Source organism: Natator depressus, chromosome 1 (assembly GCF_965152275.1).
Source record: "Natator depressus isolate rNatDep1 chromosome 1, rNatDep2.hap1, whole genome shotgun sequence".
NCBI lineage: Eukaryota > Metazoa > Chordata > Testudines > Cheloniidae > Natator > Natator depressus.
In genome coordinates, this window is record NC_134234.1 from 118461041 (window position 1) to 118481698 (window position 20658).

Genomic DNA, 20658 nt, shown 5'->3' on the forward strand with positions numbered 1-20658 from the left:
CTTTTACACAGTGTTCTTCTAGAGAGCAAACCTCCATATAGGTGACCTGCACCACTACAGTTCCTCTGAAAACCGCAGCTTGCAATGGAAGGTGTTTCATGTGCAGTGGGGTTCCAGCTCATAAAGCCTACTTGCACAGAATGAAAATTGCCTTGAAGCCATTATGGCTAAACAGATCTGTACATATGCACATCTGCAGAGCCTGGAGCACAGAAATACAATAGACAATTTTTGAAAAAAAAAAGCATTTTTTATTTTAAAGTACAACCCAAAGTTGTATCTGTAAGAAATGCACGGGGTATCTTGTTTTTTCCACAAGTCTTGGCTATGTGCATTTCAGTTCAACTTAAAAATGCATTCAGGTTTACAAATGTACAAACAGCACAAAGTGTACGCTGTCTTAACAGAATGAATCCTCTTACATTCAGCCATTTTTGCTCTTCATGTTTTTACATTCTTAGAACCTGTGTTAACAAAGACAGCCTTATTTTAAAAAAATACTCTGCATTTTTAGCACAAGGTGCTTTTTTTAAAAAATTAGATTTTGGAGCATAATACTGGAAACAAAATTAAAAACCAAAACCTGGTACTTTGATAAAATTGCTGCGTGCTGGGACCATTTTCTAATTCAAATAGTCTCCCAAATAAAGAATGGCAGATGATAAAATATGAAACCCATGAAAATTGTTCCAATTTACAAATCTTAGCTGAAGTTTGGTTTGTCACCACACTGACTTTTTCAAGCTTAACTGAGACCTCACGCTATCATAATTGCAAGGCAGAAAGTGATGAAAGCATGACTGGTTCATAACTTTGTTGCAAAAAGGGAAGAAAAAAGCAATGGTAATAAATAGCCTGAAAATGATGTTTCAAAAATGGCATATTCAGAATTGTATCATGATCTGGATAAAAGTCCCTTTGTATAGCCTAATTTCAGTTTTCATGAGGATAGTGAGCGTTAGACCAAGGATCTGAGCTTCTTCTTCCAATTGTAGGGCTCCAAATTCGCCATGGATTATAGGTCTGTCCCATGTCTTCAGTCGGGTTAGTAACACTGGCAGCAGTAGATGGAGGAGGAGCGGGGGAGTTTTCACTACCCATGAGGTCAATACCAGATAATGTATTTGCCGGAGTGGTGAAGGGAAGGGTGCTGTTGAGGTTACTTGACCAAATAGAACTGCTGAATGGAGTGGTGGCCCACAGGCCACTGGGATTGCCAAGGATCGACTGCAGTACAAAAAAATTAATGCTGTATTAACAGATTTATAACTGTAACTAACAGTCTTAGTCATTACCCTTTGTCTGACAGCTTTCAAACTAATGTTTCCTTTCACTCAGACATGTTTAGTTATGAAATTGTCAGATGCACTGGACTTCAACATCACCTGAGCTTTCTAATGCTTAGATAAAAGCCTGATACGTTTCCATATGTTAAACAATTACATACCAATGAATTCTGCATCTGAGGGCAAAAATTAAAACTCATTTTGGAAAATTAAGTAGTAACAACCTGGATTTTGAATCTCAAGATTTTCACCTTGAATATTTAATCTTCATTTCTGCAATTCCCCCCTACCCCCCAAGGACTGGAGGAGTCAAAACTTGTTGGAAACTAATGCAAAACTAACTATGCACCAGCAAAAGGAAGCTACTGAGAAGTGATTTAGGTAGTAGTTGCAGAGGATGCTGAAGTGGTATCAAAGTGACACTCTTATAATCTCTCCCATGTCACTAAAATGGTGAGTTAAACAAAACAGTTAAGGTTTAGCAACAAAGGGTGTGCATTACACCACCTAAACTCTTATATGAGGTCAACGCTGCATTGAAATGGGGAGGAAACTGTACACAAACTAATTTTCCTGTACACTGTAAGTGCTACCTGTAGTAAGAGAAAAGTGTGTGATGAGACAGTTCAACAAAAACCCTTCCCCACTGCTGTCCTGAATGTCAGTCTTCATACTAAATGAGTAAAATATGGAGTGTGAGGATGAGAGGGCGGAGCTACCACTATCTGTCTGAATGTAGGATCCATTCTTCTCTCTAGCTAGCTATATGTAAGACCTGGGTTGTTAAAGTCAAAGGTCAGCGAAGAATCTACCCTTCAGTTTCCGATTTCTCTCTCTGTATTTATGGCCTTTGTTTTTAAGCTGCAGCATTAGGAAAATCTGTGACTCTTGAAGAGCGGGTGTGAAAACATCATGCGTCTTGGACTGTAGTGATTTATAGGTTGGGATGATAGTGGGGCTACCAAACAGAATCAAGATCTGCCAAATGTCACCTTGGCTGTTCTTAATTGTTCATGAAAGTGGAAGGAGTAGCTTTACAGGGGATAGAGCTAATACTCCTGGCTTTCGGCGCAGGATAGATAGCAGCACTATGGGTGTGTATGTACAATGCTGGAAGTGCTTGGGTACCAAACAAGTGATTTTATAAAAACTCCAGGTGCTTGCATCATTGCTGTAAGACTGGCCCTAAGACAAGTATTTTGTGTAAAGCAACGTATGCTGATCTATCTGCAGGTGAGCCGATATTTTTCATTGTTTTTTACAGCACCCATATGATTTTAATAATTTTTTTTTATTCAACAGCTATTTTATTTTGACTATGTAAAATGGTGATTGAGTATGTTCTTCCTTGTCAACCCTTCAGTTGAAGACTGAGTGGTGCTGAAAGTTCATCCAATTAAAAAAGATTAGATACTACTGACGTCACGTGGCAAAAAGATTAATAAAAGATTATATAACCTGTGTACTTACTGCAGTTGTGTGAGTTGGGGAACCTGAATTTGTTGGCCAGGAGGGTACAGGACCTGTAGCTGAAGAGTCCCAGATGGATGAAGGGATGTTACTAACTTCACTCCAGTTTCGCTGCATATCCTGGCCATAAGCAGATCGAGGGAGCCCAAGTTTGCTGAAAACCTCTAAAAAGGAAAGAAAACAAACACAAACCCTTCACATTTCCCCTGATATTTTAAACACAATATTATATTTTCCACAGTGTAGTGGATACCAATACAGAGGGGGAGACACAAAGATAGAAAAATAGAGAAAGCTCATGTAACAGGAAAGTACAGATCCTATCTGATGCGCCAGATAGGGGAATAGCTGAAAAACTTATCCGGTGTAATCCTGGAAGCTTATGGTCCACAGCTGACATCTTACTGGAACCAAGATCATACTTAGAGAAAAAGTTACATACACACTACATATGGTGTAACCCCTCTTCAATGCTTGCTGCAGAACTGGATATTAACTCAGTGCCAGGAATTGGGATCCCTTGACCCCTCCCCCACTTACAAACACAATGATGTTGGCAAGTTTATGTCGGGAATTCTTAATGAATAATAAAGAATAAATCCCAGAGATGGAACAGGGTAAGATGATGAAACAAGGTTTCAGGGATCACATTTGCAGCATTACCTTCTCTGTTACAGCTGTAATAGACCAGGTTTTTCACTGCTGTAAAAGAATGTCAGAACTGCCATACTGGATAATACCCACAGTCCATCTTGTCCAGTATCATTTCTGAAAGTGGCCAACACTAAGTGATTGGGAGGAAGGTGCAAAAACCCCACAGTAGGTAGGTATGATCTCATCTGGTCTTACCCTGATCCCCAATAGCTTGAGACGGATTTAAAACCTGAAGCATGAGCCCTGTATCTGTTCCAAAACACTGTTTCCATTACCTGCTATAACTCTGCATAGTCTTGTTATCCAAATAAACTTCCAATCCCATTTTGCCTCAATGACATTTTGTGGCATCAATAATTTAGTAGGATTCAGAGTTCCACAATCTAATTATGAATTGAATGCAAAGTGTTTCTTTTATCAACTTTGAAATTTCTACCGTTTGGTTTCATTGAAAGTCCTCCTGTTCTTTTGTTCGGAGACAAGGAGAACAGAAGCTCCTTATCTATCTTCCCTAGAGCAGGTGTTATTTTATACAGTTTTTACATCCCGCAGCTTTGGCAATCTGAATACTGACACATGTAGTTTACAAAAAACTTCCCATTGCTAGTTACCTTGCTGGTAACTAGCCTCACTTAAAAACTACTTGGTTACAAAATCAGACAAAGATACAAGTGTCATAGCACACTATTACTGAAAAATGTCTCACTTTCTCATTTATACCATATAATTATAAAAAATCAATTGGAATATAAATATTGTACTTACATTTCTGTGTATAGTATATACTGAGTGGCATAAACAAGTCACTGTATGAAATTTTAGTTTGTACTGACTTCGCTTGTGCTTTTTATGTAGCTTATTGTAAAACTGGGCAAATATCCAGATGAGCTGAGGTACCCCCTGGAAGACCTCTGTGCACCCCTTGGGTTATGCATACCCCTGGTTGAGAACCGTTGTACAGACTCCTCCTTCCCCTTAAACAAAAAAACTGAAGAACTATTTTTATTTTTTCAATATGGAGAAAGGAATGAAGAATTTTTCACAGTTCACTGTTTATTATTTACTAATTTTACTGTTAAAAGGCTCACCTCCAGTTAAGTTGAAAGAATTTCCAAAGGCTGAGAATGAATTGAGGGGTGTGAAGTCAGGGCTGCTAGGGTTGCTGATGGGACTCCACAAACCAGAACTAAACATACAGGGGGAGGAACAATACACAAAAGTTAACACTGAAATGGTATCACTAATTATAACAACTTAGCGCTATACATATAAACATTGTGTGGAACAGACAGATATATTGTTAGGAAGTTCAAGTCGAAATAGGATACCATGTGTAAAGAGAAGTGAAGTGACCAACTATTTTAACATAGTTTTTTAAAAAAATTAACTCATCATTATTGCACTTAGTTAATTTACATTTCTCTTATTTGTCCCTAAGTATTTCAATTTGCCTTTTTGCTTACTTTTCTGTTGGCACCTGTCTTATGAGAGATAAACCTCTCTGGAAATAAAGCAGATTAGTTAATTGTTATAACAAGTGCACATTTGACAATAGCTCTTTTGCTCAATGTGACACCAAAAACTTCTGAGAAAATCTAGGAGAAATTCTCTGCCAGACAGGTCAAGTCTAGGTTCTAAATTATTTGAGAGATCCCTTAAAAGAAAGCCATTCAATTACTAAGTTTGTAGTTTCTGGATTTAAATGTATTGACAAGCAGAGAGGTTAACTGGGATCAATAACATCCACCTTCAGAGCTCATTCTCTCCTCTTGCCCGTTGCCCTCAGCATTGGGAAATGCAGTCACCATTCCTGCCCTCAAGGTTAAATTCGGAGAGGAAGAGCATTGCACTTGGTTCCCCAGCTCTGTGGTCAGAAATTCCACCTACAGGCTACATCAGGTGAACCTAGTGCATGCTTCTCAAAATGCTGAGAAACCATGTGGGTTCCCTATTGTTTGGATGGGGACAAAGATAGAATTGTCTTGCAAAGGGAAAAAGAGTTAAAGAAAGGATAAGAATCAGATGGCATGAAGGACACTTTCCCCTACTTCCAAGTCACCCATATACAGTAACTCCTCACTTAACGTTATAGTTATGTTCCTGAAAAATGCAACTTTATGCAAAACCATGTTAAGTGAATCCAATTTCCCCATAAGAATTAATGTAAATGGGGGGGTTAGGTTCCAGGGAATTTTTTTTTGCCAGACAAAAGGCATTATATACATCTACAGTATAAGTTTTAGACAGTTTGATACTGTACACAGCAATGAATGATTGTAAAGCTTGGTTGAGGTGGCGGAGTAAGAGGGTGGGATATTTCCCAGGGAATGCCTTGCTGCTAAATGATGAACTAGCACTCGGCTGAGCCCTCAAGGATTAATACGCTGTTGTTAATGTAGCCTCACACTCTACGAGGCAGCAGGGACCGAGGCAGGAGGGAGGAAACACAAGAGGTGCAGGGCAGTAGCTGCAAACACTTCTCTGCAAAAACTGAACATGCTGATGAACCCACGCTATCCAGCTGGAGCGCACCACTCCCTCCTCCTGACAGCACATGCACGGCTGCACAGGTGCTGTCTTTCCAAAGCACTGAGGGGTGCGTGCCTGAGAGAGAGAGAGAGAGAGAGAGAGAGAGAGAGACGTGCATTGACCCTTTAAGTTTGCTGACCCCACTTCAAGTACGTTGCCCTTTTAAGCAGATCAGGCAGGAAGCAACAGCTTCCTGCAAGCTCCCCCTGTCCCTGAACCCTGTGACTGTCCCCTCCTCCACATTGTGGAGAGGGGGTACATAGGGGGGCAGCAACAGGGAGACATCCTGACATCAGCACCCCTCTCCCCCACACCCTCAGCAAGCAGGAAGCTCCCGGGAGCAGCGCCAAGGCAGAGGGCAGGGCAGAAGCAGCACGGCAGTGGGGGGAGGGACACCTGAACTGCTGCTGGGCAGCTGCCGAGCCACAGACCTTACAGGGAATTTAGGGGAGCTGATGGGGGGGGGTGCCCCCGGTTCTAATCCCCACGAGGAGGGGCTGCTCTTCCAGAGAATCCTGCAAGCAGTGGACAAAGCAGTCGGCTGCCAAACAGTGTTACAAGGGAACATTGCGCAACTTTAAACGAGCACGTTCCCTAATTGATCAGCATGGTAACAACGAAACAATGTTAACCAGGACAACGTTAAGTGAGGAGTTACCGTAGTTCTGAACCTTGGACTTGCTAATGATACTCATGTTTAGAAGGTCATCTTCTGATATCCTGAAATCTCTCAAATTTTCAATAAAAGCATCCCTTCTAGGAACCAGAATGAGCTCCTCCTACCCATGCAGAGAATGCCTCCGTTGACTTCATGTGTATTCCCTAACATTTGTATAGGGATGGTGAGGGAATGGGGGGATGGTTTCTAGAAGTGTATTAGTTACCTGTCAGAGCCATCGCTGTCAACAGGTGTGTGAGAAATGCTGATAGTGCCAGAAACATCTGCTTTATTTGGTGAAACCTTTGCTAACCCACTACCACCTGCAACAATGAATTCAAACTGAGTAAAGCAATGAAATGGTACAAGATCATCATCCAACACCGTGCAGCAATAGATATTACTCCAAAACAGTTCCATTACCTGGGCTCTTGTCGTAACCTGCAGCTACAGCAGCAAAGGTGGGATTTCCGTTCCTGCCAGGGAGAGAGGCTGTCTTTGCCAACTTGTGTTTGATACCATGAAGGGGCTTGCTTTTTGTTTCACTGGCGGGAGGGGGGGAAAAAAAGGGTAAAATGTTGGGATTCAGCACATTACTAAAAAAGGAAGTTCTCAGGACTAGTATTTAACTGGCTTTGCAATGATATAAAGTTATTGCAGAAACACTTACTGACCGTTTTGGCCAGAATATAATACCACACTAGTTCCCAAAGCCCTTTATTTTTATAAAGATTTTATTATCCTGTTGACATTTAGATCTGTGACTAGAACAATCAGATATCAATAATTTGACTACATAATGAAGCAAAGGAATTACTACTGAGTGATCACAAACAGAGGCTCCAAGCAGCAGCATTGCTGAGATCTAGAGGAAACACAGTTTTCTTAATCTGGAAGAAAAGTTTGGTTAGGCAGGACCTAGAAAATAAAGGCAAGAAGGGTTGGATTCCTACAGGATATGGAGGATGAACTAGAGTTAGGATGTGGGGTAGGGGACAAAGGTAGATGAATGGAAAAATTACTTGTAATTCTTTTTCTCTGAATATACAGGTTTCAAAAGATCATCAGATTTGGGTCCATGCTTCTAGCTTTGAGGGAATAAACTTTCTGTAGCTTAGAATTCTAAACCTAATGGTTCCAGCAGGAGGTGTCATGTTCTGCCCCTGCAATGCAACCATTTCTAAATCCTAGTACCTCTTGCCATTAGCTGCTTTGTAAGCAAAAGGTGGAGATGTACAGATTTTGAAAAATCAAAAGGACTACAGAATTTTGGGCTCTGAGGGGAGGTGCTCAGTGGAGCAATGATCTAATATATCCTTCTGTCTTCAGCAAACATTACAAGGGAAGTAATTTTATTTTCAAAAGGTGCCAGCTGAAATAGGTCCCCACTCTTGGAGACTTAATTTCCAGAGTATTTCCCTAAAATGTTTCCAAAATATTTGTCTCAAATTTTTTAGAAGTAAACATACCTGTATGAACAGAAAAATTACAAGTACAAGCAGAAACAAATATACTGCAAGGTAGGAATGAGCTTTATTCAGATGAACCTATCTTAGAAGTTACTTAATGGAGGGATAAAAACATCGAGAGAGAAAGTTATCCTAGAAAATAAAGCTACTGTGGAGTGGGAGACCTAGAGCACTGCTAGTTAAGAGAATTTCTATAGCACTGATGGGCTAAGTTTACAAGCTTGCTGTGAGATAGGCCATGCAGTAACACCTCACAGAAGCACGCAAGCTGTCCTCCAAATCTCACACTTAAATGATTATCAGATGCTGGTGGCATGTGCATGCACTCCTCTCTGACTAATCATGCCACGTCTATAAAGTTACAAGTCTGCTAAGGAACAAAAATACGAGATGCAGCCAGCCATTTGACCATGGCTTTTGGAAACAGCATAACCTAGGGTATTAGGTTAAAATGAAACAGAAAACTTAAAGCCCTTTCTAAGGGCTTTTAAGTTTCGCTACATATGAAAACTTCAGGACCTGTTTATGTTTAGTTTTAGTAGAATAGCCTTGTTGGGAAGGGCATAAAGGCAGAGGAAGAACGTTGGCTGGATAACCGATTTAATTAAGATGGAATTTAAGCACTGCCTTTGAAAGGAATTTAGGTGCCTTAACATCCCAAGTATCCAGTGACTCAAAGGGATGTTTTAGTAGCTTCCTAAATACCACATTAATATCTTACAACACCTGGGACTTTTCAGTGGAAGGTTTTAAATGCAATGAAGTCCTTCACGAGACTGATGACTTTGGGCTGCAGAGAAACTGGTCTATTTTCTATATGGCTATGAAGTTGAAATGGCTGTGAAATGTATTTTACGGATGAGATCTGTAGGACATACTAAGACAGGAGAAGAAAGTCAAACAGGTTCTCTCTCTTTTCATTGGTTTGCTTTTCTGGAAGACTCCTGAGCAGACAGAACTTCAGACACATGCTTAGGCACATCTCTATCGCCTTAGGAGCCATGCTATCCTGAGCTGGGCTGTAGTAATGTTCAGAGTTTACATGTGACAAGCCAGTTGCTCTCTCTCATGAGCTGGTCAGGTCCTTTACTACTACAGTTAATGAGGGAAATGTACATCAACACCCCAACTTCCACTAGGCACAGAAGACATTTATTCTCCGTGTGCTTCACCTAATGCCGTGTGCAGAAAACCAGTAACTTTGCAGACAGGCAAAGTGAACAAATCTACTCTAGGTACACACCACTCCAGGAGAGATTATTTTCCTTGTACAGTTCCTGGAGTTGTTCTTGAGATTTTTGGTGTCAGTGCCCATTTGGCCCCTGCATATGCTCCACAGATCATTGTTCCCAAAAACTTCCCTCAGTTCCTTCTCCATTGCAAAGCCCCAAGATGGTGACTCCAAAGCAGAGCGGAAAGAGAGCAAGTAGTGAAGCACCCATAGGGACACCCATCTCAAAGAACTCCAGTAACCTCTCAGAGTTGTGTTGCTACGTGTGCTCCACCTGAGGTAACTCTTTAATAATACCCCCTGAAGGACATGCGGGGTTTGGAACTCAGTCTAAGGCTGCCTGCAGGACTGCAGAGCCAAAGGCAGTGTCTGCCCAGGAAGCATCGACCAAGGTATGTCATCTTGAGGAAGCGTGGATCCAAGCCCATGCAGCAACCTTGCATATTTCTGTAAAAGGACATGTCCTTTAGCAGGACCACAGACATGCAATACAATCTGGTAGAATGAGCGATGACCTTAAGCAGGCAGAGTACATTAGCAACTGCATAACAAAAGAGTATGCAACCAGAAACTTAGAGAGCATGTAGGTAATCACTGGAACCCCTTTAGCTCTGCTGGCAATAAACACAAAATCTCAGGGAACATCTAAGGTATAAAGGCCAGCTTCCTGTCTTGACTGATGAGGCTTACAATAGACTATTGGGAGATGAATTGATTGATATGAAAATCCAAAGTAACCTTGGGTAAAAAGTGTGAATATGGTCAAAGAGAAACTTTACCTTTGACAAAGATGGAAATGGTTGACCCTCCATATGAAACTCACAGTTTCTCCAGCCTTTTGGGCAGAGGTAATAACCACTAGAAATGCAGTTTTCATGGAGAGGTTCAGAAGTGAACAGGTTGCTAATGGTTCAAAGTGTGGCTTCATCAAAGCATTGAGAACTAACTTTAAGTCCCAGGTGGGAGTAGAGTGTCTAACATTTGGGAAGAGGTCTAATAGCTCCTTGATAAATCTCAACGTTGCAGAGTAAGCAAATACCGAGAAGGTTTGTACGGGAGAATGGAATGCTGTGGTGGCAGCTATGTGAATTTTAATGAAACTCAAAAAAGGCCTTCTTTCTTCAGAATTAATCAACAGGAGACAAATTATGGTGAGTACACCAGTGGTAAAACCTTTTCTATTTCTGAAAGTAAGGTAAGTTTTTCTGGTAGTAGACCTTGAGCTGCAGCAGGTTCAGGTCAGTGCTACAAAGGACATTCTCCAAGTCCTGTGTGAGAAGACTGGGTGTCAGTGGAAGACCGATGGCTGGTTGGGACGTCAGACAAAGAAAGTGAGGAAACCAAACCTGTCTTGGCCAGATTGGTGCATTCAAGATGACCGTGGCTTTGTCCTGCTTGATTTTGTATAAGAACCTGAGAATCAGCAGCAGCAAAGGAAATTTGTATAAGAGATTCTTCGCCCAGGAGAGGAGAAAGGTGTCCCAAGCTTCTCCTGAAATAGAACTACACCCATTTCCAATTGGCTTAGGTGGGAAAAAGATTTTTGGAAATCCTTAGGAAGAAATATCTGCTTGAGTATGGATTTGTTTAGTTCCCACTTGTGATGTTGAGTGAAGTGCCTGCTGAGGTTGTCAGCTGTGGTGTTTAGGTTGACTGCCAAGATCAGGATATTGTGGGCTATGCACCAGTTCCATAATCTCATGACCTCTGCGAAGAGAGTAGGGGCTCTCGCCCCCCCTTGTGAATTCATATATTACATGCTTGCCCTCTTGTCTGTCATTATGTGGATGGATTGTCTTTGGATCATGGGTAGAAAGTGTACACAGGCATATCTGACAACTCTGAGTTCCAGAACACTGATATGCAATGTGGCCTCTTGGGTAGTCCATCTGCCCTGGATAGTGTGGTCCTGGAGATGAGCTTCCCGTCCAGGGAGGGACACATAGGAAACTCTTGTGCGAGTGGTGGTTGAATGGGACCCCCAAATATGCTTTGTCCAGATTCTTCCACCATTTGATGGAAACCAGAATATGACAGGGGATAGAGAGCAGCTTGTTTAGACTGTCCCCGTTAGGTTGTATACACTGACCTGAACCAGGCTTGCAAGCAATGGAGGTGCAGATGTGCATGCAGCATGACAAAGGTACACACTGCCCTATGCCCAAGATGTTGCAAGCATAATCTGGCAGTGACTTGAGGACTGATCAAAAGGTGCGCCATCAGAAGTGACACAATGACGAACTTGCCATTTGGAGATGAGTTCTGGCTGTGGTGGGGTCAAGAATGACCCCTATAAACTCTATCCTTTGTACTGGTAGGAGGGAGGACTTCATGAAGCTCAGCTGGAGACCAAGGCTGTTGAATAGTCGTAACCCTGAAAAAACTGCCAATTTGACATCTGCGTAGAAGCGTCCCTTGATAAGCCAGTTGTCGAGGCAAGGGAAGACCATTACTCCCCACTGATGAAGTTGTGCAGCCACCATTTCCATGACTTTTGTAAACAGCCTGGAGCAGTAGCTACTCTGAAAGAAAGGACATGATACTGGCAGTGGTTCTGCCTCACCATGAAGTGAAGACATTTCTTGTGAGATGGGTGTATCGCAATACGAAAATACATCTCCTAACAGTCAAGGTCACAAAGCAGTCCCCTGGTCCAGAGACGGAATGATGGCTGAGTGTCACCATCTTTAATTTCTATACCTTGACAAAGGTATTCTGCATCTGTAGATCTAAAATCAGTCGCCATTTGCCTTTCTTTTTTGGTAACCAAGTCGTCCTTGGAACAAAGCCCTCTTCTCTTGTGTTGAGTGGGAACTGGTTCCATTGCTCCTAAACAGAGAAGGAACTGAACCTCTTGTTTCAGAAGAGGTTTGTGAGAGGGGTCCCTGAAAAGGGACAGAGAAGAGGGTGGAAAGGGGGCATGGAGCAGAAATGAATGGTGTATCCTGATGTTATAACCTCCAAAACCATCGGTTGGAGGTAATCTGCTCTCATGAAGTATGAAAATGGAAAACAGAATCCCCATAATGTGGAAAGTTTGATGGGGCGCAGCAACAGGTCTGGATCGCAGGAGTATTCATGGCTCTCAACAGAAAAGTCAAAAGGAACATTTGGCCTTTGTCGACTGCTGACTCGAGGCTGCCGTAGCAGATGAAGATCTTCCCTTTTGAAAGCTGGGCTTTTTTCTAGGTGGTTCTGATGGTCTATGGAAAGTGTAGAACTGAAAAGGATGTGATCTGCACCATCTCATATAGAGTAAACCTTTTATCTGCAGGGGGACATATGCCCAGCGAATGAAGACAAGCTCTGGATTCCTTCAAAGTATGCAGCAAATCGTCTGTGGTGTCCCTGAATAACTTTAGACCATTGAAAAGGAGGTCCCTTACCATGTTGTGGACATCACATCGAAATCCTGAGAAACTGCTCTTGTGGTAGATGTTCAGTAAGAGCTAATCATTGTATAATTAATGTGATTGTAATTTTCCAGAATCGCCTGTGCCCCAAAAGGTCACAGGGAGTAATCTTTGAATGTTGTTGCCCATGACTGAAGAACTCAGCGGGAGTGGAGTAGGGGTGGGGGCAGGGGAAATAAAAACTCCCATCCCTCAGCTGGGACATAATACCTTTTGTTTGGTCTTTTAGTTGTTGGGGGTGGGGGAGCAGTAGAAGGAGTCTGCCAGACGGACTGGGTAGGTTCTATAAAATACTCAGCTTATAGGGAGGGCTCCCCATGCTGATGACAATGTATGCAATATGTCAACCAATTTGTGCTGTATCTTCTGCACTACTTCTAATAGGAACTATCAGATCTTGAAACTGTCTGAAATAGTAAACGAGATGACAGCTTCATTCAGAGAGAAAGAAGAAATATTAGACTGTGGAGTAGCTTCCTTGTCAGGTCTCCATTCCTGGTCCTCGAATGTGTCATCCTGTCTTGGAGATTGTTGAGGAGGACCAGAAGCCCTCCACACAGCTAAAGCTGTCATCCATGCTCTCATCCTAATTACTGCAACATCTCTCTCTCTGGCCTTGAAAAAATGCAGTCTTGCCCTACTGATATCCATTCAGAAGGCTGATTAAAGACGATATTAAGGGCCTGTTGCTTTGATTATGTCACCCTTCTCTTTGAATCTCTCCAGTGGCTCCCCCTGTTCATTCACACCAAACCTAAGCTTCTTGTCTTCATTTTCAAAGGTTTTCAAAGCCTATTCCCACGCTACTACCTATGACCTCTCATTCAGTATTGAAATGTTGACTCCTGCCTCTAGTCAGCAACTACCTCCACTGGCCACTTACTACATCTTCAGACTTTGTGCTTTCTTCCATACTGCACCTCACTCTTGGAGGAGCTCCCTGTAAATATCTGAAAAGCCACCTCATTATCCTCCTTCAAACTCTCCTTTGAGATGATGCCTACAAAAAATGTAAGAGTTAGTTGGTTGATGTGTAGAGCCCACTGCCTATCAGGCTGACCAATGTGGTACCATTGTGTTCTTGTACTTGCCAGTCTGTCTCTCTGTATCCATTTGATATCTCATCTTATACTTAGATGCCACAAGACTGTATAGTTAGGCTCTTCAAGGCAGGGACAGTCTTTGTTTTGTGTCTGTACAGCACCTAGCACAATGGAGTCCTGGTCCAGGGACTAGTGCTCCTAGGCATATGATGATAATAATTATTTTTAATTAACTACTTAGAATTACAACTTCCAGACAAACTAAATTTCAGAACACTGTTTAGCAGAGGACAGCATTGTCCCATTTCAGTCATTTTAATCCCCACAAAAACAAGCACATCTACCCAAACACACTTCAGGAAAATTTAAGCATCATACTGATTAAAGGCCACTGCCAATCCTCACTGAAATTAATACAAGTCTTTCAGTTGATTTCAGTGGGCACTGGATAAGGCCCTGAGTGCTCTTAAATGAGCAGACGACTGAGCCAGTGCTAACGCGATAAAATTTAACAGGCCTGTTGTCTAGTTTTGCTACTCTAAGCTGGTAAGAAAGACTGTTGATATGCAGCCATATTTTAGCCATCAAATGTTGAGAAAAATCAAGTTACATGAAATCTGAGCAGAAAGGTCATACTTAAAAGATCAACTATGTTCTATAACTCAGTATTTCACTGTTCCCTAGATATATATTGCAAATATTGAGGTGAATTTGTATAAGGGAAAAGTAAAAAATTTAAGAGAAGTCCCTGTATTTTAATGTTACTTAGTCTGAGTCTACAACAGTAGGGATAGAGGATCTAAGTTTAGCTGCTGAATTTTTAAATTTTATTTGTAAATATTTACGATTTTGATTCAGTAAAGATTGTTAACTGTGCCCAGGAAGTAAAATGTGTATATTTTTATACTTTAGGGCAGTAAGTTTTTCAATTATAAGGAGGAATATTGAGATTACACCACTCAGTAGCAACAGAAAATGTTTTTATCAAAAGAAAATGCAGGAGGGAATCAATTTTTCATGGCTACATTGCTATCAGCATCATTGGGGCTATAGAAATATAGCTTTATGGGAAAATGCAACACCATTCTAGCTTATGTTTACCATTTCCCCTATATGCTTATAAGAACCTACAGCAGAACAGCACAAATCAGCAGAATCAGCTAATTCCATATAATCTATGCTTTTAAAAACAGATTATGTGCAATTGTTGACATTTGATAATCAGATGGTTAGGGCATATAGGCGATTTATAACTATATTTCTAGTTTTTTCCACTAAATGTAAAGTTAAGATTAGCTAGAATTTTTATATCAGATTCCCAGTTATCTGTGTTACATGGAGGATCCCAAGCTTTCAAAAGCACTGCACAGATTTGAGATAATGTCTCTACTATGATATCCATGAAATATTATTCCTTTTAAGTTTGATAAATGTATGATCATTAAAGTACCAGTGTCCTGTAAATGGATGACTCTGGAAGTAATAAAATGATAGTATGTCTCTAATTATATTATGTTCTTACTGGATAAAAGGAATATATGCAATCATTCTTTTCAATAAACTGGGTAAATCTAGTAAAACCAAGATGTCAGACCAGGTCTACACTGCAAACTTACATCAGTTTAACTGCATTGCTCAGGGGCGTGGATTTTTCACATCCCTGAGCGACGCAGTTATACTGACCTAACCCCTGGTGTAGACAGCGCTACGTTGACGGGAGGGCTTCTCCCATCGACATAGCTACTGCCTCTCGCAGAGGTGGATTAACTCTGCCTATGGAAGCAGCTCTCCTATCGGTAAGGTAGTCTTCACTGAAGTGCTACAGCGGAGCAGCTGCATAAGTGCTGCTACGCCGCTACAGTGTTTTAAGCACAGACCTGCCCTTGGTTTCCTACAAAGATAAACAATAGACATTAACCCCAAGGGAAATAACAGATTATCACAACAGGGAGATAAATGGGGATGACAATGGAAGTTTAACAATTTCAGAACTACCGTGCTGAACAGACTGACAACTGGATTTCTTGAAGAAGTCAACTGGATAATTTTCAGCTAGCATTGCAGTGGCTAACTGGAGTATGTATTAAGATTACTCAAACCTTAACTGGAAAAATCAATCATTGCTTATCACCTGACAGTGCATCAATACATTTTGCGCAAAAGTACTCAAACAGCTTAAAGTGCAAGTGTCAGAGGAAGTCAGTTGTTATATCAATTTCAGCTTCCCAAAAGAATCAGCAGTACAATCATGGATCCAGAGGTCTCAGCAGCAGCATTTCAACCGCAAGCAGTGGTCTATGATAAAACATTTTCCCAATCTGCCATGTTGAAGAACCAAAGTTAAGAAACCCCAACCCATTGCAAAATTGCAGGAGTGATACATATACAGGAACAAATTCAGAGCATTTTAAATCAAGAACCATAGACACTTGCACAGGAAATGAAAAGAGTATTAAAAGGGAGAGAAAACACATTAAGAAATATACTTTACGGAAATATACTGGCAGGGGGATGACTTAGATAACCTAACAGCTCTTTCTCCACCTCTAATTTGTATGTTTCTATGAGCTTCACATAATTGCAAAGACTGAAAACTTGCTTAACATGAAGTAGAGATTTCAACTTACTTGCTGCAACTGCTGTTCACAATACTACTATAAGTGCTCCGTGGCACAAAAGCTAGAGATGCAGGAGGAGGAGATGGAGAGGCAGGAGTTGGTGAGGTCTGTCGTTGTTTCAAGAAAGCATCTGCGTTGAGGGTTTGCAGAGACAGTTTATAAAGGTTGTCGGTAGCTGGGAAACCAAGGAAAAAAGGTCTTATAGTATTTCATTTCACCACATGGGCCACTCTTAAGGAGGTTTGTCATCCTTTCTGAAGTACTGTATCTCCTGCTCGTATTCTCATAGAAATGTTTACATCGAAATATATTCATGTAACAATATTTATGTATTAAATAGTCATATCAAATTTTCAGAGACAGAAAATGGAGAATTAAGTGAAATGAATATCAACCAATATAATGTTAAAAAAAGTTGGGCTGAGGAAAGCTGTCTGGGAGTTGTACTGGTGACAGAACTTCAGCAAAAAGTAATTTTATTATAGCCTGTAATTCTCTGCTAATAAACTATCAAATCGTGGTAGTGGCCTTCCACCCCGGAGTCTGTGTAGATTTCAGTCAGGTGAAAAAGCTGTTTATCATTTTTGCTAAAACACCATGTGAACAAACTTCTGTGAAAATGAAGTTTTCCAACAATTTTGCAAGTCAACCTTTCCCACAGTTCTAGTTCTCAGCGCTTTGTTTAAAAGCTTTGTTTTTAAAAAATCACGTATAGGTTAATAATGAATGCAGAAAAAACACAGCTAGATCCAGAACCAGATTTTGTCTACGACAGGAGGAGATTTCTGAACTGTCAGCGAAAAAATTGCTGCATACTGCAGCACATGAAGCCCATACAGATATAGTTGCTAATTAAAATTGCTGCAGGACTGCACATCAGACCTATATAGGAACGTGTTTGGCTGTATACCTTTGGGATAGTGAACTGGAGCAAAGGCAGCAGGTAGTTTATTTACAAAGCGAGTTAAAGCAGCATTTGAAAAGCATGGAATGGGTAGAGAAAGGTGTATCTTTAAACACGCCTCCATTTCCCCAATTAAAAATCTCCTATTTTCCTCCATTGTCTGTAGCCTTAGCATCACACTCGACCATAAACTGTTATCCTACCACATCATCTACATCTGACAATCATCACCTCTACACATCCCTGCCTTAGCTCCACCTCTGCTGAAATTTTCATCCACGCCACTTAGCTCCTATCACACTGACCTTTTCCTATGGTCTTCATTAGTGCCTGCTCCCTCAATGCAGAATGCTGCTGCTTCTCTCTTACACACCTAGGAAGTGGAACCATGTCCACCCTGCCTCTGGTCTCCACCTACACCAGAACTAGAGCTCCCCATTATCTTCCAACGTTTTGTGACAAACTCTCAGGCCAGGGAAGATGACTATATAAGGGCAGGAAGGCAAAAACGAAAACCAGCAAATGCTACTATAATCACTATAAGAGGCATATGTTTATACCCAAAGCAATCTGTGCCAGCAGTGACAAAGCTCTTCCTGAGAAAGTGGAGTCAAGCAGGAACTCTGCATTTCACAATTTCCTCCCTTCCACTTGTGGCATAAAGCCAGGTTTGATTGTTTCTCTGGTTTCTAGCCCTGCCCTGAAGTATCAGTCATCAGCTGGAACCAAACACAGCCCTCAAAGCCTGACTGCATAACAAACGATTGAGGTGTAGCATTTGGCTTCAAGTTGTCCCTGGTCCCACCAGAATACTCTCATCATGTATTATTCACATCTATAAGCAGTTTTGGGGTACAGCTTGGATGAAAGACTCAGGCAAAGCTGGTTTATACTGTAGGGAAGGGGAAGAAAATTGTAAAGCCTTTTTAGTAAGCTCTTGGGGGAGGGACTGCTTTATTATGTCTGTACAGAACTGAGCATGAAGTGGTCTTGGCCCTTACTGGGGACTCTGCCTGTTACTGAAATGCAAGTAGTAATAGTGAATAGTTTCGTCTAATAAATACTCTCTGGTTACTTCAGATATTCTCATTATTGCTTCCCTAGGATATACAAATTGGCTAGTTTTAACCTCAACAGCAAAGGACCTGACAAAATGGAGCCCACATTTCAAAAGACTGGTGCATTCTGTTTTCAGACGATCAGCTATATGAATATTCTTCCCATCATCGCCAATTCTCAGCTTTTGCACAATTCTGCCCACTGCTAAAGAACTGTCGAAAAATCAAGGTTCTACCCCTCATTTTCAGACCTCCACATTACCACTAGATATTGTCAAAATCGGGGCCACTACAGAAAACATAGGAACAGGATTGTGTATGGCGGGCAGATAGGAAGATTTAAAGAATCACAACAAACAGTCCTTGCTGTTTTGCAGAACACTGTAGTCTCCTGTTGTACAGTAACTGTACTTACAGCTGCCTGCTTTGTGAAGTGGCACCGAGTCCCACTCTGGTGGTGGAGAATCTTTTTCCCCTTCTGAACTGCTGGTATTGCCTAATTCCTGTCCAGAGCCACTGGGGAGAAATTTTGCTAGTGCTGATGGCCTGCTGTCCATTAACTTATTGTTTGGACCTGTACAAAAAAACAGAGCAAGCCATAGCCATTAAGAGATGCACTTCTTTCTCCTTGTGCAGAGATCTAGAAGGTAGAACTCTAAAAACTGAAAAATTAAGAAACCATTTGTGTAATTTAACAAAAATCCAAACCCCAAAATATTTGTTTAAGAGCAACTGGTATATTGTACCTCTTGTTTTCGGGAGGTTTCTTGATTTGGACCCATTTGTCAGCATGTGCTGAAGAGACATCTTGGATGAAAAGGTTTTGCGCTGTTTGTTTTCCAGTGGGGGAGTATATGGTAATTCCAAGGAACTAAAGTGAAAACATGAACACAGATTTATTCTTTGTTGCTGGGTGAAGTGTTGCAGAAGAGTTTCACTTATATACACTCCGTGTAGTTTTATACAAGTCTGGTCTTCTCTGACTTGCCTCATTACTCCCCTGCCTTTAGTCCATCCTGACTGCAGCTGCCAAGATCATCTATTCCTGTTGCTTTAAGTCTCCTCTTCTCTTACATTTCTGCATTGGCCTTCCCTGTTTATGTCAAGCTTCTCCTCCCATTCAAAGTTCTCCATAACTGTAACTCTGCCTTTGTCTACATCTCTGTCCTCATCTCCTCCTACACCCCATTGCACTCTCATGCACCCAAATCCCTGGGTGCCTCATCATCCCATCTGTCTCCTGCTCCAAACTCAGTCTTTATACCTTTTATGCTGCTGCCCATATACCTATAATGGCCTCTAAATTAACCCACAACTTCAAGAACCCACTGATTTTTTTCACACTGGAGCTTTCTGATGGTATAAAACTGTCACAGCTAGGTAGGTGATGAGCTGTGATTGCCCCTCTTCCTCTCTGTTCCTTTTTCTATTCTTACTAGCTCAAACATTCCTGCCACTCCCATCATCCCATCTTGACTCCCAGTTAAACATTAACAAACAACAAAACTATTGCACCCAATAGCAAGCTCATTTGCCTGTATATTTTATTCTTAATCCCCAACCATTCAGACTGTAAGCTCTTCAGGGCAGGGGGGAGTCTCACCCAACACAATCCTCAGTATGGCCTTTGGATGCGGTCATAACGTAAGTGTTTATTAATAAATACCTGTCTATAATTTGGAAAGTAAACAAAATGTGATCATGGTAAAAGAAAGAGGGGAGACTACATTTAGCAGCATTTTCAGAAGCAGTCTGAAGGAAATCAGTGTATACACTCACTCTAGATTTCTGCTAGTCTAGTATTTATTTGCCACAACCCCCGGGGGAACACACAAATTAATATTCTGCGTTCCATCTATTATGCAATTCAGAGGCGTGGCATTTGTGATTTTATAAAACTCCCCAGTCAGCAGTGTCGGAAAGAAATGGGTGTAGTAAGACTAAACCTCTCTGTCAGCACAGATGATGCAGAGGCACAGTAAAAATCATTCTAGCACCAGACAAGAGGAAGAAGTAGCAGTAGCCTTCCCAGATCACTGATCTGAGAATCTGATCCATAAATTGTGAGTAGGGCCCTACCAAATTCACAGTGTTCAAAAAATGTGTTCCAGACTGTGAAATATGATCTCCCCAGTGAAATCTGGCACCCAGCTGTGGGTTCCTACACTGTGCAGGGCTCCAGCGCTAGTCCCGGCCCAGGATTCAGACTTCCTCTTCCCCTGCAGGGGCTGCTTCGACCCACCTTTGGGATCTCCCCGGCTGTAGGAAGCTCCACAACTCCAGTTGTCAATCACCCCTCCCCTTTCCCCCTTCCCTGTGCAAGCA

General features: G+C 41.5%; 1 protein-coding gene across 1 annotated transcript in view; it reads right to left on the bottom strand.

Moving 5' to 3' along the window:
- Nucleotides 1-301: 301 nt before the first annotated feature.
- Nucleotides 302-20658, bottom strand: part of TMEM131 (transmembrane protein 131) — a 180455-nt gene continuing 160098 nt past the window's right edge. Inside the window, exons 34-41 of the mRNA XM_074965351.1 lie at nucleotides 19080-19204; nucleotides 18749-18907; nucleotides 16381-16546; nucleotides 7021-7142; nucleotides 6824-6920; nucleotides 4499-4596; nucleotides 2757-2920; nucleotides 302-1227 (exon numbers count right to left, since the gene is read on the bottom strand). Coding sequence (XP_074821452.1) covers nucleotides 934-1227; nucleotides 2757-2920; nucleotides 4499-4596; nucleotides 6824-6920; nucleotides 7021-7142; nucleotides 16381-16546; nucleotides 18749-18907; nucleotides 19080-19204 — 1225 coding nt within the window. The 3' untranslated portion in view covers nucleotides 302-933. The remainder of the gene's footprint in view (nucleotides 1228-2756; nucleotides 2921-4498; nucleotides 4597-6823; nucleotides 6921-7020; nucleotides 7143-16380; nucleotides 16547-18748; nucleotides 18908-19079; nucleotides 19205-20658) is intronic.